This window comes from Gobius niger (assembly GCF_951799975.1).
Source record: "Gobius niger genome assembly, chromosome: 4".
NCBI lineage: Eukaryota > Metazoa > Chordata > Actinopteri > Gobiiformes > Gobiidae > Gobius > Gobius niger.
Genome location: NC_136855.1, coordinates 26,691,826 through 26,709,789, shown reverse-complemented (window position 1 = coordinate 26,709,789; position 17,964 = coordinate 26,691,826). Strand labels below are relative to the sequence as shown.

At 40.0% G+C, this 17,964-nt stretch overlaps 1 protein-coding gene across 1 annotated transcript; it reads left to right on the top strand.

Annotated features, from left to right (window-relative positions):
• The first annotated feature begins 4,405 nt into the window (after positions 1-4,405).
• On the top strand, positions 4,406-17,096 carry slc12a4 (solute carrier family 12 member 4). The gene is made up of 24 exons (XM_079555822.1): positions 4,406-4,653; positions 8,650-8,747; positions 8,829-8,954; positions 9,192-9,338; positions 9,576-9,630; positions 9,771-9,901; positions 10,001-10,242; positions 10,424-10,638; positions 10,724-10,888; positions 10,999-11,097; positions 11,195-11,252; positions 11,326-11,500; positions 11,715-11,833; positions 11,955-12,053; positions 12,146-12,265; positions 12,355-12,459; positions 12,929-13,097; positions 13,187-13,382; positions 13,479-13,648; positions 14,766-14,897; positions 14,973-15,080; positions 15,152-15,339; positions 16,134-16,267; positions 16,432-17,096. The coding sequence occupies exons 1-24, from the start codon at positions 4,518-4,520 to the stop codon at positions 16,521-16,523; spliced, it is 3,279 nt and encodes a 1,092-aa protein (XP_079411948.1). The 5' UTR covers positions 4,406-4,517; the 3' UTR covers positions 16,524-17,096.
• The last annotated feature ends 868 nt before the right edge of the window (positions 17,097-17,964 follow it).

Below are 17,964 nucleotides of genomic sequence, written 5' to 3'. Positions count from 1 at the left end.
ATTCAAAGGAAATACGCCACAAACTTATGTATGTGGACTATATGAGAATATATAAATATATTCTTTTGCTATATCTAGACATACAGGCTATTTATCAAATTGTTTATATCAAGACGTGAATGTAAAATATTTTAAGCATAGCTGTTAATTGTTAGTGTTTGATGTACAAGAAGATTCTCCAGTGTAACCCCTGGCTATTTCATTAAGAACTGTGACCAAATACCATGGCTATTCTGGACAATGTTTACAGAAAAATATTGTATACATACCCATGTGTGAGTGACACCCACTGTCTATGGAGAAGTCTGGCATATTTACAAATATTAAAATAAAAACTTCTTCTGATGTGATTTTATTTATTTTTATGTTTTCTCTTTGTTGTGGTTGGCATACAGGTCTTTGGGGCACAGGAGGTTATAGCTATATAGCCAATAAGCTTTTAGCTTTTTGGGTGTCCATTTTCACAATGTAGCACTTGCTTGATGGGTTATAAGTTGAATTTCCTGATTGTATGTGCGAAGTTGTGAAATAAACTAAACTAAATTGATAGCTAAATGGGGAGAGACAGAAGATTTTCTACAGTGACCCTAAATGCAAATAAATTTACATTAAACCTTAAACCTTTTTACAAACTCTGGCCCTTAGTGCTTTTCCCAAATACGACAACGAAGGTCAAAACCACAAACATGTACTACTTATTTAGCCAAAAAAAGCCACGAGGATCAACGCAGACTTTTCTAATTGGCGGTTTGAACAATTGTGATTGGGGCAAGGAGAGATCCTTTCTCGTGACTCTTTCTGTATGTAAGACAACTAACCCCTGTGAACTTAAATCAAATTTGAACAGCGCAATCCATAACTATGACCACGCAGAGGTCCCCCAGGGAGTCGCGAGATTCTTTAAAATGATAAAATAATCCAGTTATGTTAATGCGTTATGTAATTTAGAACAGAATACCTAGGTACATTACATCAAAAAACAATAGATATTATAAAACCAGATTTTGAAATGGGCATAAGTGTTAAGTGTTACATTGATATACTGTATTGGGGTCGCGACCTGAAATGTTTGGGTACCTTGCTTAAGTTACAACCCGGCAATACAGACTTAAACTTGATGCCTTCAATGCACATTCATTCGATTGGACTCATTGGACATTGAAGCATTTTAAACTACAGTATATGGGCACACTCCATGTTCAGTATTTCCTGTTTACAGCATGTGCTACCTTTACCAGTGAAAGGGCTTCTATGAACTAGCAAACTCTGATCTACTCCCCAGACATTGTGGCATTGACCCTAGGTTCATGTTCATGTAGCCACAAAAAGCAGCTATTTCCTGGAGTGACAAACATCAATAGAAATGCAGCAGAAGAACCTATAAGGGTTGCAGAAACACAGCTGGTTAATGCAAACACAATAGGGTACTTGAGTATAAATAACTTCATAAAAATTATCTGATCGATACTTGCACTTTGACAATTTAAGTTGGCCCGAAAAGGCACTTTTATCCCCTTTTTTTTTTTTTAACAATACAATCTATCATGATTATGGTGCTAATGTTATCAAATCCATCTTCATTGATACTTCCTGGGAGGATGTTGCGACTCTGAGGGAGTATTTGTGGAGGCGCCTGAGAGCATACAGGAGAAGGGGTAAATGTCAAAAAATGTAAGCATGAGTATTTACTTTTGTCAATTGCAGATAAAAGCTTGAATCATTCGGGATGATATGGCATGGAAACCTATTTGTAGGCGCTTTTCACAAGTCAACCAAAGTGCTTCACACAGTGTAGACTCCTAGCACCTAAGATATCAAAAGCAATCTTTGGAAGTATGTAGTCTACCATGATTGTCTAAAGGCACAATCGCCGATCAGGATTTTCTTCCTTAGTTTAAGTAAAGATTCAAACAGAAACAATAACAGCCATCCTGTCATACGCACAAGTCACTTTGATGATGTATTTGCTCATGTCAGGATATTACACAAAGGGGTTGATTAAAGCTGTAAGTAAAGTACAGTGTATACAGGTTCACAGCAGGCCTCTGCTCCGTCAACGTTCAAATCCAGGCTGAAAATGGTTTTGTAGCTGCTATAGGTGACCATCATATAACAGAGGTTAGCCGTTTAAATCCTGCTTTGGCCAGCACATAAAGTTATTGTGTCAATGGGAAAGACACTTCACCCTCATTTTTAGGGCCACTAGCACAAATTTGCTGTCTAAATTCCGTCTATGTAGCTTACCATGAATTAAAATTGACTAGGCCTACAGTGTTGTGTTTTGATAAGCTTGTAAAGAACTCTAAGCCATTATTAAGGTAAGACGAGTATTTTTGTTTAGCACAATTTGTAATGAAAGTTAATCAAAATGCATTGCAGAACATAAATGTATTTAGAGTAGCATATAAAATTGCACTTATAAAATCTGTGAAAAACTGAAATGCAATTACTTTGACAAAAAAAAACATAAAGACATGAATTGCCATGAAACGTATTGGGTTACATTATATTATTATAGTATATTGTTGGTTGTATAGTGCTAGTCTGCTCTAACCCTTACCCTAACCTTCCACCAGATCCTTGGTCCTAACCCTAATTTGTGTCAAGAAATCTGAGGTGTTCACATCAGAGCATCCCTCCAGAGCAGACTATCTAACTTTGCCAACCTCTTGTAATAATAATTTGTATGTTTACAAAGTTCTGTGCTTAAAGCCTTTTGAACCCAGACAGTGATGATGCTGCAACTCCATAGTGACAGAAATAATAGCCTGCTGTTGTTATTTAAAATGCAGGCAAAAGCCTGAGGGCATCAAAATGTCCCGTCCTGCACCTGAAGGTAGGTTCAACATTTTGTCTTTTATGTTTTGTGTTTTTAGCACATCTGATGTAGACCTTAAAGATAGAGCAAGTGGCATGTGCAAAACATTTCGGGTTGCTGGCTGGCATTTATTGTCCACAGCAGAGGTGAAGACCAAGAGAAGTTCCCTTGGGGCCAGGTCAAACTAATGATGGCAGCCAACGGTAACGTTAATTGGATCGACTTAAGTCTCCTCAAGCACCGCAGGCTACGAGAAAATCCCAATCAATGTCAGTGCAAGAGATGGGGGAGCGAAACTTTCACATCCAATTAACGTGTTTGCCCTGTATTAAGTAGCGGCCTCTTAAGTTAAATGCAAGAAAGTAGCGTTTTGATCAAATGCCGCAGCGTTTAACGTAGCATCGTAGCCTAGACCTAAAGTTAGTTAAAGTGCATGTGGTTTTAATGCTTTTGAAAATATGTCTTATTTAGATGGATAGCATCTGTTGTAATAGCCTAATCAATTTATTTCAGTGAAGCAGCATTTTTTTTTTCCATACACAATGAAGGTCATTTATATATAAAAAATATCTTCATTTTTCCTGGAGAAATTGTGAGCTATATTGTTCGAATTAGGTGTAAACAGCCTTAAACCTGTTGTTATTTCAGCAGGAGATTCAAATAAAGTGTTTTGAGTGTTTATCTATGTAACAGTTGTGTGTGGTGACCATGGTGATGACACTCTCATTTTGTTTTGCTATGTTATGACATCACTCCTTTAAGCTCTCTGCTAAGCTACCTCGCTACCTGGTCAATAAGTGGATGAGATATCGGCAGCTAACGTTAACTAACGATAGATGTTAACCTAATGTAAAGGTAACCTTTAAATAAAAGTATAACGTGCGTGAAGTTTGCACGTAGGCTACGTACGCCTTTCTTAACGTTCAGAGACTGCCATCTAGTGGCGCTTTCCTCGACATAGTGTCACATGACGTATTTGGCACCGTTAGTTTGCATGGCGCATAACAGTGTGAAGGAAATATCTTCTCTCAAGGTAAAACATTATCAGATATTTTAATAAGCCTGATCGTGTGGGTAAAAATGTGTATTGAGACGGAAGAACAATAGTTGTTGTTGTTGTTGAATTTGTTATGAAAGGCAATTGTAGCTTAATGTCTTTTTCCTCCCCAAAACAGCCTTTTTTTAAAAAAATAAAAAAATAAAAATAATTATCATTATTTTATTTTACACTAGCTACTTTCAAAACAGGCTTTTGATGTGCAAGTTCATAGTCCTATTTCAAAGAGGAGTAATTTGTTTTACTCCTCCTCTAGTTTGTTAGTTTGACTATTTTCCAGACTGCCACGTTTAGTCTGGTTAGAGGGTGCTAAAGATTGGTCTCTATCGGATTCAAAGTTTCAAAGTTCGACTTTATCGATAGATTACAGACAGCAGCTTTATCTGATCCCACGCCTTCTCTCTACTGATTTTGGGGGTAATAACAGTAGCCCACCACCACCACAGATTTTGCTGCATGGTTAGTGTCTTTCTAGGCAATGAAGCCCCGAAAGGGGGATGTCCCATGGGCGGGGAGTATGGTCATCCCTTGGAGGAAGTGAGCGCAGTCTAGTGGAATGTAGTTGCCATTAGTTTAGTTGGATCTGGCTAACAGGCTAACTTGCTATGAGAAGTCTAGGCTTGGATACATTGTGATGAAAACATGCCTCATTTTACAGTGGTGCCAGTGAAGGACAGAGGACAGAGCAGCTATGACAGCCTGGAGGGGGTCAACTGGGTGGATTACAGAGACACTGGCCAAGACTGCACTGACCATCAAGACACTGTTGGTTCAGATGGTGAGTCAAAACTCTTTTCCCCTCTACGCTTTCCATTCTATACAGCCATATTAATGTTTATGTGCAGTGAGCAAAACTTTATTCATTGGACGTGTAAATCACAGCACAGTCTAGTGTCCACAACAACTACAACAACAAGTAGTTTATCAAGACTGAAGACAAGTTTTCTATGTGCTTCATTTCTATTTAGGTCAACATTTGAGTTTGCCTATGCTACAAAAAGTGAATATAAGTCTTAACTCTGACAGAACACAATGAAAGGCGTGAGAATCTTGCTCAGAAAGGATAGGAAGGGGGTGGGGTTGTTGCGGGAGCAGAATGCCACCCCTACAAGAAAAGCCTCGAGTTCATTTCGATACAAAAGATAGGAGCATGGGGGATTTGCTTTCATACTGGCTGAACAGGAGCACCCCCCACGTGCATATGCCTATGCATATCTCATTCATTAGTTTTAACCGTATAGGCATTGGAAAAACAAGAGCTGCAGGGAATGGAAGGGCAAGAAAGAACATAGACAAGCTACTGATTTGTGTGGGTTGAGCACAGGGGAAAAAAGTTGTAAAGGGCAGAACAAACGGGTGGGGCACTAGTTTGAGGCACTAAAAGGGCCACAAATGTCTGGTAGTCTTTCTAACTATAGACACACTGAAAAAAACTTCATCTCTCTAATATTCAGAGTCATTGTAACCTGTTGTGAAGCCTTATGTAGGACACTCCAGGCACCAGTGTCACAGACAAATATACAGAGATGACTTTTCACAGCAGATTGAAAATAGTTTCTCCTCTTGTACTTTGCCCCTTTATAGTTTTGGTCAGTGGGAGAGATATTGTGGCCTAAAATAACCCTTACGGCATGGGAATTTACTGCCTGCGTCTTGCTGTCAAAGTCCGTTCAAACCCACTACAGAGCATTTCCTGGGGTGAAGAAGTGAAACATATGACTGAAATATATTATGGTTTTGAACTAAAGCCAAACATGTTGCCATGGACAACACACGTGGTCGGCTCCTGATGCCGTCGTAACCCCACATGTCCTGCATATGTGCTTTGAAATTGAGCTTTATGTTTCTAGCTATGTATTTAGGGATATATTTAGCAAAGTTTTGACTGTTCGGGTGACCTCATAGTGGGAGAGGAAGGGCGTAGGAGGCTGGTACTGGGGTGCAACATGCTGTGTGTCAGAGGGGCAGTGTGATGTCAGCAGCTCAGAGGATGTGACACAGTGCACAGTCTGTTTCTGGGAACTCTGACCATGTCCTGTGGCTACAGTGGGGTCATTGTGACTGGGCGGACCAACTCGGCTGAACTAACTTTCCCTTTGGGACTGTCTGTGGTTTGCTTTTGGTCTTGTTGTTGGTGGTCCAGCTCGTTGCCAAAAACTGTTATAATCATGCAATTTCAGAACTAAGCAAATCACTTTTTCACACATCAAGCTGACTCATAACACCTACTTCTAAGTTTTTACTTGGTTTGTGAAGTCGGTGCTCTTACTGGAAAAAATGTGATGAATTCCTGATATGCCCCTTGAGATGTACAAGTATGGCAGTGATGACGAATGAGCTGGAAGAAATGCAGCAAACAACCACCACTGGATACATACACCTTTTTATTCTACTGCACACACGCGGGCCAAGACAACCACACTCACGCTCATTTTAATTCATCTCAACCTGAGCAATCATCAAAATCCCAAATTGAATCTAAATCCAAGTTCCCCCCCCAGCATTATTATACAACTCCCCTTTAATCTCGCCTTTTAAAATTGGGATACGCAATATTTCCTATAAAGTATTTCCTATCCAATGAAAACACAAGTTCGCCCATTTGTGATAACTGAGTGTTATTGTGTTGCTGTGTGGTACCAGTTACACAGCATGTGTTGTTGTTGTTGTTGTTGTTGTTGTTGTTGTTGTTGTACCTGTCCGAATCTTTCCTCAGTTTACCTCACCTTACCTGACTTACCTAATTCAAATTCAGTTACAGTGCACTTGTAATTGCCCCATTTCAGACTGCAGTGTTTCTGTTTTGATCATTAGCACGCACATCAAAGCTAATATGTCTTAGCACAGCGGGATCACATTCCTGACTTCAGTTCAGCCATGGGGCAATTACTGTTCCTTCTACAGGAGTGAGCTAAAACTGTGGAGAATACATAACGTAACAGTCATTGGCTTTTTTTGGCTTCGATTTTTTTTTCTCTTCTGTTTTGCGTGCACAACAACCTTATTTGCGAAAGAGCACTGAGAGCAGAGTGTGTGCGCGTGTGTGTTGATGTTGTTACTCTGCAAGTTCACACATTGTTGACAACAAGAGTTCACAAAGCCTAAAGACTGAGCTAAGCTGTACTCATTGTTAAGTCTTAAATGTTCATTAAAGAGGAAATTCAGCAAAGAGGCTTTTAACCGCCTAAGAGGCTAATGATCTGTGATATTGCTTTCTGTGATCGGATTTTGAAAGGGCAACCTGTGGCTTTTGTATCTCTGACGAGTTTACATTTAACCTTTTGATTACTTGCTGTTCAATCCTGATGCGTTTGCAAATGCACTGTAGATGCTTAACATGAAAAAGTTTTCCAATCTAATCCAATACACTTTAGCACATTTTTAAAACAACTGTTTGTAAAGCTGACTGAACTGGTCCATGGACTTTTTATCCAAACACGTTGCAACTTGTCACTTGTGCTGTGTTTTGTGCTCTCAGTGTAACTTTTGTGTGCCTTCATAACAGACCTCCTAATCTTCTTAACTTGACATTTATTATTAACAATGGCTCCCTGTTGTCCCTTTACCTCAAAGTTTAGTTAGCGAGCACAAATGGCCATCCACCAAAACAATTAAGTAAAACTGAAAAAAACAAACAAACAGAAAAACAACCCCCTTAATGAATAATACCTTTGTGCACATTTTTGCATTTACCAGAACTGCAATGTACCGGCAATTTCTGTGCAATAAGTAACAAATTGTTTTAAGCACCACCCAACACAGTATCCAAACACACACAGTGCGTATTATTGTTGAAGGCACTTACAAAAATACAACACTAGAGGGTAGTGCAACCCAAGCTCTGCTTATTCCCCCTCAATAACGTGTTGAAATCTGTAGCATACATTTAGATTACAAAGAACATTCCACATTAACCCAATGAAAGCTAAAGGAAAAGAAACAAAAACAAACATAAAAACCAAAACTCTCACTGAAAGAGTTTGAATTTGAACAATTATTTTTTTCTTAGTTTTTAGAGGTCTATACTGTTTTTACAAACGTCCACGGAGATATAGATATAGATGGTCTGTGCTGAGCAATTCCTTACACCATTTTAATAAAAGATATACATTTTTGGGTACCTAAATGTTCATATATCATAATTTTGTCAACAAAATAATTGTTTGTCTGAACGAACTGATGTCAAAAGTAAGACCAAATGTAAATTGTCAAATTTAACAGCCACTAAGTAGCCTTTCTCCTTTGAACCTGCACAACCTTCCCTGTGCACCATTGCGGTCAAATGCCCCGCTGGTTTCACCCTGAGTGACTGGGCGTCCTGGATACTCATTGGCACTTCCCCACTGCCACAGCACACAACACTCACTACACTCTACACTACACATGGGCACGGTCATGCTCAGCACCAGCGACACAGGCACCAGTGAGAACGCAAGCACAGGTGAGTCAAGGTAGGCACCTAGCATTTCAGACATTCAAAGGAAATGGTTTGCTGATTTGACTGGTGGGTTGGAAGAATCCTCCACTTGAAACTTCCACAAAAACATATGATTGAAAAACTCCATTAACTGCCTGCTATCTACTTTGCTCAGCTCTGTCTGAGTTATATAACATTTTACATTTGATTTATCATTCATTTGTGTTTGGAAGCTCTTCACATTCTACTCAAACATTAATTATAATCTTTAACTTTTTCCATCATCGTTGATGTTCAGTAGTGTCTGTGCATGGAATTATTTTGATGTGTCCTGATTTTATATATGTGTAATTGCAGGACTTGGAAACCAGACAGAAGACTGCCCTTTTCTCAGCAGTGCTGAATCCGGGGGAAAGAAGAATGACTTCTACGACAAAAATCTGGCATTGTTTGAGGTTTACTATTTTCTTGGTAGGATTTGCCCACCATGCAAAATCAAAACTTTGAAACTCACAGAGTCTCTCTGTTGGTACTAGGAAGAGCTGGACATCAGGCCCAAAGTCTCATCGTTGCTCAGCCGCCTGGTCAACTACACTAACATCACACAAGGAGCCAAGGAACATGAAGAAGAAGAGATCTCTGACCGCGGCAATGCGCCCAAGGTCAGACATGGGCAAGGGACACTCACTGTACACTAGGCCTATTGAAGTCCGGAAATCTTTTTGTATTAAGACTTGTTGATTGATTGCTTCAGAGTACACACTAACCCTGTGGCCCTTGAAGATCTAGATTGTACACGGAAGCTGGATTTATTGAATGACCTTTAAAAGTACAACAGTCGATTCCAGTGATCGATGGAGCGTACATCCCATTCTAACTGTAGCCCTCCCTTCTTTCAGTCTCCCAGCATGGGCACGCTGATGGGAGTCTACCTGCCTTGTCTACAGAACATATTTGGTGTCATCCTGTTTCTTCGATTGACATGGATTGTCGGGATGGCCGGCATCATGCAGTCTCTTCTGATCGTCCTTATGTGCTGCATATGTGTTAGTACACACTCAAACACACACACATACTCGGATAACCAGCATTACAGGGGTAGTCTACTACGAAACTCTTCTTTAGCAGAGAAACTCATGTTCTGCTCTTTTTAACTTTATAGGTTGTCTTGTTTTACTTGTCACCGTACTTTTACAAAAAATCAGTCTTTAAATGAGTCTCTTTAATTTTAAAGGTGTTATCTTAATTTGGTCTTTTACTTAATGGTGTTCTTGCCTTTGCAGACCATGCTCACCGCCATATCCATGAGTGCCATTGCAACAAATGGAGTTGTTCCAGGTAATAAACACACTCAAATTCTGAAGACTGGCAGCATACATGTATCACATTTGTCCACAAGATGGCAGCAGAGTGTTAGCTGTGGTGTAGATGAGCAAGATCCTTGTTGTAACAGTCTTGTTTATCTTGTTTGTTTGAAGCTGGTGGATCATATTTCATGATCTCACGTTCTCTTGGCCCCGAGTTCGGTGGAGCTGTAGGCCTGTGCTTCTACTTGGGCACCACGTTTGCCTCAGCTATGTACATTCTTGGAGCAATTGAAATATTTCTGGTTAGTTTGTTACATTACAAACGAGCCACCCTCTTTTTGTTTTATGTGATGCTGGGTTTTTACTGTCATCTAACTTTGTTTTTAAACTTTTACTTTTAGAAATATCTAGTCCCTCAAGCGGCTATCTTCCATGCCGTCGACCATCACGGAACTGACAGTGCCATGCTGAACAACATGCGAGTGTATGGGTCCATTTGCCTGAGCCTGATGGCTGTAGTTGTTTTTGTGGGCGTGAAGTATGTCAACAAGTTGGCCTCCCTCTTCCTCACTTGTGTTATCATCTCAATTGTGTCCATTTACGCCGGAGCAATGAAATCTATAAGCCATCCTCCAGAATTCCCGTAAGTCACAGGAAGAGCGTCTGTAAAAAAAAAAAAACACACACACACACACACACACACACACACACACACAAGCAAGCCATTGTTTTCAGCAGGAAGTTTTTTTCAGTTCAAATGTCTGTTTCTGCTTCAATGTTGTTGTTTAATGTTCTTATGTTGTTCTTTTTCTGCTCTTGCAAAGGATCTGTATGCTAGGAAACCGGACTTTAGTGAACAGTAAATTTGACGTGTGTGCCAAGACTGTAATGCGTGGCAATATGACAGTGCCCAGTCAGTTGTGGGAGAATTTCTGCACTCCTGGTAACTTGAGCAGTAGCCAGTGTGATGAGTACTTCCTTCTGAATAATTTAACAGAGATCCAGGGCATCCCAGGCCTGAACAGTGGGATCATACGAGGTAACAATTCAGCCTCTCTGTTGCTTTTTGCTTGCCCAACATTTACACAAATGCTGTAAATGCGGTTGCGTTTTTCCCATCGCAGATAATATGTGGGGCAACTACATGTACAAAGGGCAGCTCCTTGAAAAGCCAGGCCTACAATCTGTGGATGCTCACGGGAGTCTGGAGAAACTGTCCCTGTATTTAACAGCTGATATTACAACATCATTTACTCTACTCGTGGGGATATTCTTCCCCTCTGCCACAGGTGAGCAGCTATTTTCACTACTGACTACCTTGTATATGCTATTTTGAAAAAAGGGACAACCCTTTTATTTAGTAGCCGACTGTGTTTTGCTTTCTTATTGTCTTATCTAGGTATCATGGCAGGCTCAAACAGATCTGGTGACCTGAAAGACGCTCAGAAATCCATCCCAGTAGGAACTATCTTAGCAATAGCCACCACTTCCCTTGTCTGTATCCTTTCTTCTGTGATAATAACAGCTGTGCTATGTTATTTATTGCTGCTGCAATAATAAAACATATGCTGATTTCCTTGACATTTGGTTTTAAGATTTAACCTCTGTGATTCTTTTTGGAGCATGCATTGAAGGAGTTGTTCTTCGAGACAAGTAGGTTTTGCACTATTCGTGGTAAATTGCTTTACACAAACACTTTGAAATGACATACAATTTGTGAATTCAGATTCGGGGATGCAGTCAACAACAACTTAGTGGTGGGAACTCTGTCATGGCCGTCTCCCTGGGTCATTGTGATTGGGTCGTTCTTCTCCACCGTCGGAGCTGGGCTGCAGTCACTGACCGGAGCTCCTCGACTTCTACAGGCCATTGCCAAAGACAACATCATCCCTTTCCTCAGGGTGGGGAATTTCTTTTGTTTTCCACACACCCATTAAAAGTTTAATATATTTTTTGGCCAGAAATGGAAAAAGACTTTTATTGGTTTATGCATTATTTGACATTCTGACTTGTATGTTGCAGTAGATTTGAAGCTTTGGCCTAATCTAACAAGCATGTGAACTGTTAAAAGCCATATGCAGTGCGCCAAATCACTGGGGATTTGTCATCTTCTAGGTATTTGGCCACGGAAAGAATAACGGTGAACCCACATGGGCTCTGCTACTAACAGGACTGATCGCTGAGCTGGGTATACTGATCGCCTCATTGGACATGGTAGCTCCTATCCTTTCCATGTGAGAAAACAAACCACATGCAAACAACACACTGTATATGCAAAACATATTCCTCACTTATTGCTCACTGATGCATTGCACCTCTTTGTTTTTTTAAATGTTACTAATTTATTTTTTGTAGGTTCTTTCTGATGTGCTATCTGTTTGTAAACTTGGCCTGTGCGGTGCAGACTTTGTTACGCACACCAAACTGGAGGCCAAGATTCAAATACTATCACTGGTGAGGTGCCTGTTTTTGTGCTTACTGGTAGAAATTATGTTCGCCTATAAAAAGGAAAAAAACAAAACACTGTTTATTTGCCCCATCTGTAGGACATTATCATTCCTTGGGATGAGTATGTGTGTGGCTCTGATGTTCATTTCATCCTGGTACTATGCCATTGTGGCTATGGGTATTGCTGGGATGATCTACAAGTACATAGAATATCAAGGGTAAAAAAAATGTTTACAATGGAATTTCATCTATAATTTAATGGGCATCCATCACAGCTAACTATAACTTGTCACTCTATGTTAAACAGTGCTGAAAAGGAGTGGGGCGATGGCATAAGAGGACTTTCCCTAAGTGCTGCACGTTATGCCTTGTTACGATTGGAGGTTGGCCCACCACATACCAAAAACTGGAGGTACTGCTGTTTATAAAACTGGATTACATTACAGATTAGAGAGATTTGACTGACTCTAACATTATGGTTTGGATTCAATGTTTGCATATTTCCACCGACTTCAGACCAGTGGTTATCAACTATTATGACAACAAGCCAAGACTCATGACCCAATTTTTTTTTTTTTTAAACCCACCCCATGAAGCACTGTGCAGTTTGAATCTTTAAACATAATAATAATCAAAACAACTCTGGGAACCCACTGAAAATGGTTCTGCGACCTGCTTTTGAGTTCTGAGCCACCAGTTCAGAACCACTTCTTCAAACTTAAACCTTCAAACCTAAACTGATATAAATAAAAACTCCTTTTTTATCTCTTGGTGGTGACACTATTTCCTCCTGTTTAATGTGGGGGTTTGCTGTCCCCAGTTTCAGCTGTCATCAGTCACAAACAGGAGAAGGAATTTAACATGCCTATTTTAACTAACAGGCCCCAGCTTTTGGTTCTGCTGAAGTTGGATGAGGACCTCCATGTGAAGTATCCCAGAATGCTCACATTCGCTTCCCAACTGAAAGCCGGAAAGGGGCTCACCATTGTGGGCACAGTCATCCAGGGAAACTTTCTGGATAGCTTTGGAGAACTGCAAGCTGCTGAACAGGTAGGAGCGAGCCATGGAAAGATTTACTTAATCTCACTACATCACCTCATCGTCATCACTACTAAAAAGTTACTTTTTTTTCCTATCAGGCTGTTAAAAACATGATGGAGATTGAACGGGTCAAGGGCTTCTGTCAGGTCGTGGTTGCCAATAAAGTGCGTGACGGCATCGTTCACCTCATCCAGTCCTGCGGTCTCGGCGGCATGAAGCACAACACGGTGGTCATGGGATGGCCGTACGGGTGGAGACAGAGTGAGGACCCACGCGCTTGGAAGACATTCATCAGTGAGTTGCTAGCGGTTACACTACAGGTTTATGCAGGTCTGTTTTTTGATAAAATGTGCCAATTATAGCCCTGCATGTATTTATTGTTCTTCTCAGACACTGTCCGCTGTGTCACTGCTGCTCATTTGGCTCTGATGGTGCCCAAAAATGTGTCATTCTACCCCAGCAACCATGAACGTTTCACGGATGGCAATATCGATGTGTGGTGGATTGTCCATGACGGAGGGATGCTGATGTTGCTACCTTTTCTGCTAAAACAGCATAAAGTAATAATAATTTCCCATGCTATTTTCTTCTTTAAACATGATGTAACTTTTAATGCGGAACCCCCCTTGATATTACTATATATTTGACCTTTAAGTGGCCCCGCAGATGTATAGATATAGACAGCATCTCTGGAATCACCCATATGGTCATGTTTGTAGCAGTTGAAGCGGGAAAAAAATAGGAGAAACATCTAAACTTTCTATAATTACTCCAAAACTACTTTAACAAATGCTGAATTATGAATATAGTTTTCTACCAAATACAAAGGCATGGAGAGGAGCAAAGTGGTTCAACAGCCCACAAATACTAAAATAAAATTTCTCCATCTGTGAGATCAATAAAGTACCATCTTATCTTATCTTAAAACGGAGAATGCTATCATGATGCTAACACTAGCTAGTATGACTGTCTGCTGTGAAAAAAACATCCATAATGGCACAATTTTAACTTGACTTTAGAAAAAGGAAATGAGATCTGAGGCACACAAAATCAGCTATGAGTGAAATTTATTAAACGCGTGTCGAAACGCGTTTCGACTCACTACTGAGTCTTCGTCAGGGCAGTCAAGCTTAAACTTGACTTTATTTGTGTGTGATAAATAAGTTTACAGCTAAAAAGACTTTTGTGAATTGTGTTTCCGCATCTTTCCACTTTCCGAATTAGTTACGCCATTACCCAGCTCCCCACATTGTTCTAGCTCTAACCAAATCCCTTTTCTTAACTCTAACCTTAATTCCTAACTTTAGACATTTGTAAAACGACAATATTAAAAAAGACAACTGAAAAAGCTGCATTTGGAGCGACCTCCAATGAGAATTTGCGGGGGCGTGGTTTATGGCTTAACTTGTTGGAAGTCGAAATGAGGCTGCCATCTGTATCTATGGGGGATTAGAATGGGGCCTTACCTACCAGAAACCCTAAAAAACGATTGGAGAATCCTAGAGACCACTGTGATGGAAAGCAAAGGCGCCGTGCCAACTACCTACACAGCCATTTGGTCACTTAAAGGTCAAATAAGCACTAATATCAACTTTTGTGCATAAAAAAGTTACATAATGTACCTTTAAACTGTTGATAGAGCATTAACTATAATGATTTGTATTATTTATTGTCTAGGTTTGGAGGAAATGCAGGATGCGCATCTTCACAGTTGCCCAAATGGATGACAACAGCATCCAGATGAAGAAGGATCTGGCCACGTTCCTTTACCAGCTAAGGATTGAAGCTGAGGTGGAAGTTGTAGAAATGGTACAGTTTCATTACATCTCCAAAATGTTTAGTTTTGGCTTGAAATTCTAAATGTGTACTTGTAAACTTCTTCAGCATGACAGTGACATCTCAGCATACACATATGAGCGGACACTAATGATGGAGCAGAGATCACAGATGTTGAGGCAAATGAGGCTCTCCACAGCAGAACGACAAAGAGAAGTATGCTCCGCATGATTTGCTTCCAGCAGGTTCCTATCGGAGTTCTTCTTTGACCTGTTTATTTTCGTCAGGCCCAGTTAGTGAAAGACAGGCACTCTTTGGTGCGCATGGGCAGCCTGTACTCTGATGAGGAGGAAGAGGTCCCCGAGACCCCACCAGCCAAAGTTCAGATGACGTGGTCAAAAGAGAAGTTGGAGGCAGAGAGACGAAACAAGAAGAATGCACCTGAGAACTTCCGGGAGCTCATCAGCCTCAAACCGTAAGTAAAAAAATATATATTTTACGTCATTCACGACATTCTGGAAGGATCTGTAGAGGGTATGCAAACTTGCATAGTTTTAATTTCAAAGATAACCCCTCAATGTTCCAGACCGAGAGGCACATACACGGCCTGACCAAAAAAACAAATCAACTGGATTTTACTTATTGTAATGATCTGGGGTTGTTCCAGTTGGTCATGTAGGTTCAGCAATACTATGTGCCAAAATAATGACATCCACGGACTACCTGAACATCCCGAATGACAAGGTTATTCCAACAGTAGATTTCTTCTTCCCTGATGGCTCGGGTATATTCCAAGATGACAATGCCAGGATTCATCAGGCTCACATTGTGAGAGAGTCATTCAGGGAGCATAAGACATTACTTTCGCATGTGGTTTGGCCACCACACTGTCCAGATCTTAACGTCATTGAGAATCTTTGGCATTTGTTGGAGAAGGCTTTGTTCCCGTGCTCTTGCCGTGCTTTAACGTAATTCATGGCATACCCCTCTTTATAACTGAGCATTTCGCTGTTTTGACATAAATAACCAACACAACTTTGCATGAGGAATAAAGTGCAATTTGATCTTGGCATAAAGATCCTTCCTTTCATCACACCTTGACCTTGGTTTTGTTGTTTTGCATGTGGATAGGCCCAATAATTAGAGATTGTAGGCCATAAACCAGGTCAAAAGGTCCTATACCTCTATATTAAAGCTTTTTTGTATGAATCCAACCTATTTTAATGATTATCTGCATGTGAGAAACTACTAATTATTCTTGTCTTAAAGGGATCAGTCCAATGTCCGGCGAATGCACACTGCTGTGAAGTTGAATGAGGTCATAGTCAACAGGTCGCACGACGCTCGATTAGTTCTGCTCAACATGCCGGGTCCACCCAGGAACAGTGACGGGGACGAGAACTGTATCCTTTGGCTGTTGTCTCTAAATGTATACAGTGTCGATTGATTGATTGATTGATTGATTGATTGATTGATTGATTGATTGATTGATTGATTGGTTTGCAATCAAAAATAGGGGGTTTAGTCATGTTTGCAAATGTTTGCATTTCTTTGACCCTGGTTTCAGATATGGAGTTTTTGGAGGTTCTGACAGAGGGACTGGAGCGAGTGTTATTGGTCAGAGGTGGAGGCCGAGAGGTCATCACCATCTACTCATGACCTGCCCACTTCCTGTTGGATCGGACCGCATTCCACCACAGCTGCCAAGAACATTAAACAGTTGCAGGAAACAAAGGACATCTGGAGGTTGATTTTATCTTTTCAGAATCTAAAATGGCAATAGTTATGTTCTTCACTCTTCCATCAGTTGTAGCCAATCAAAGCTGCTCCTTTCAGAAATCAACGCTTAATATTGTGTTAAGAGAGGTTTTTATTTTATTTTGATATAACTTAGTTTAATAATACAGTATTATGTACATCTCTTCAAGAGTGGACCAGCATCTTACAATTTTGCAGTGAAGGTCTAATGCTTTGCATACAAGCATGAACTAATAAGTTTTTGAAAGGACACTTTTTATTTATTTATTTATTTTTCTATATACTTTTCCCCAGGCAAAAGTGCTATTGTAATAATGATAACACAAATTTATAGTTGCTGCTAGTTTTGACACAGGTGTCTATATGTGGATGCTACAGTTTTTAAGCAAAGATAGAAATAATGTATGAAAAAAGTTAGATGTTTATGGAATATTTGTGTATATGACAAGGAACATAGTTTTTTGCCAAAACACTTTGATAAAAAACAACAAAAAAAACAAACTTGTGTTTTACTCATTTTTTTTGATACTGGTTTGCAGCAGGGCCACAGATTTTCATTGTGACAGTATGCAGTCATTTAAATGTTTCCATTATATATTTAAAACTTAAGTTAAAGCCACACTGCGCAACATTTTCCAATAAAAAAAAGTTCACATCAAATGGGTTTAATTTGAACAGGCTCACCTCTCTAACAGACCATCTCTATAGACCAGAAACGCAACCTCACAGGAAGTGGGCTAACACGTTGCCGCAATGATGTTGCTGCTTTGCCTTACAACATCTTGTTGCATCCCCTTCCAAATGTGTTATTTGGATCAAACCACTGCAGAAATAGCTTTGTCGGTGCCATGTTGTTCATTTATGGCAGCATAGTTGCAACACAGAGTATAACCTAGGTTACACCATTGTCAGTGAGATTTCTAATGCTAAATGGCGTGCATTATTTTCGTATAACCTCACAGTTAGTCCAGCAACAGTTAAATCACATTCTATTGATGCATTCATGTGGACTGGGGTGCTCGTTTTCCCGAGATGTGACGTCATTGTCCCCAGTTGGTTTGTGTTCATGTGGTTTTAATGTGGGAAAGTGGGGGTTTTGATGTCATCAAATAAAAATGATCTTTTATCATTGATTAGCGCTTAGCTAAGCTTATCATTTAAATGTGTTTGCATCTCAAAAGCGAAACGTTAGTTTGTTAGTTAACTTTTTTTTTTAAATCACGTAACTTTACTTTTTTGCTAACGTTGATGTCAGGCATTTCACTTGCAATTTTGTTACTTCGAGGATGACAACAGCTCACACTAAACTAAAAAAAGGAGCAGTGTTTAACTAAAAAGCTCA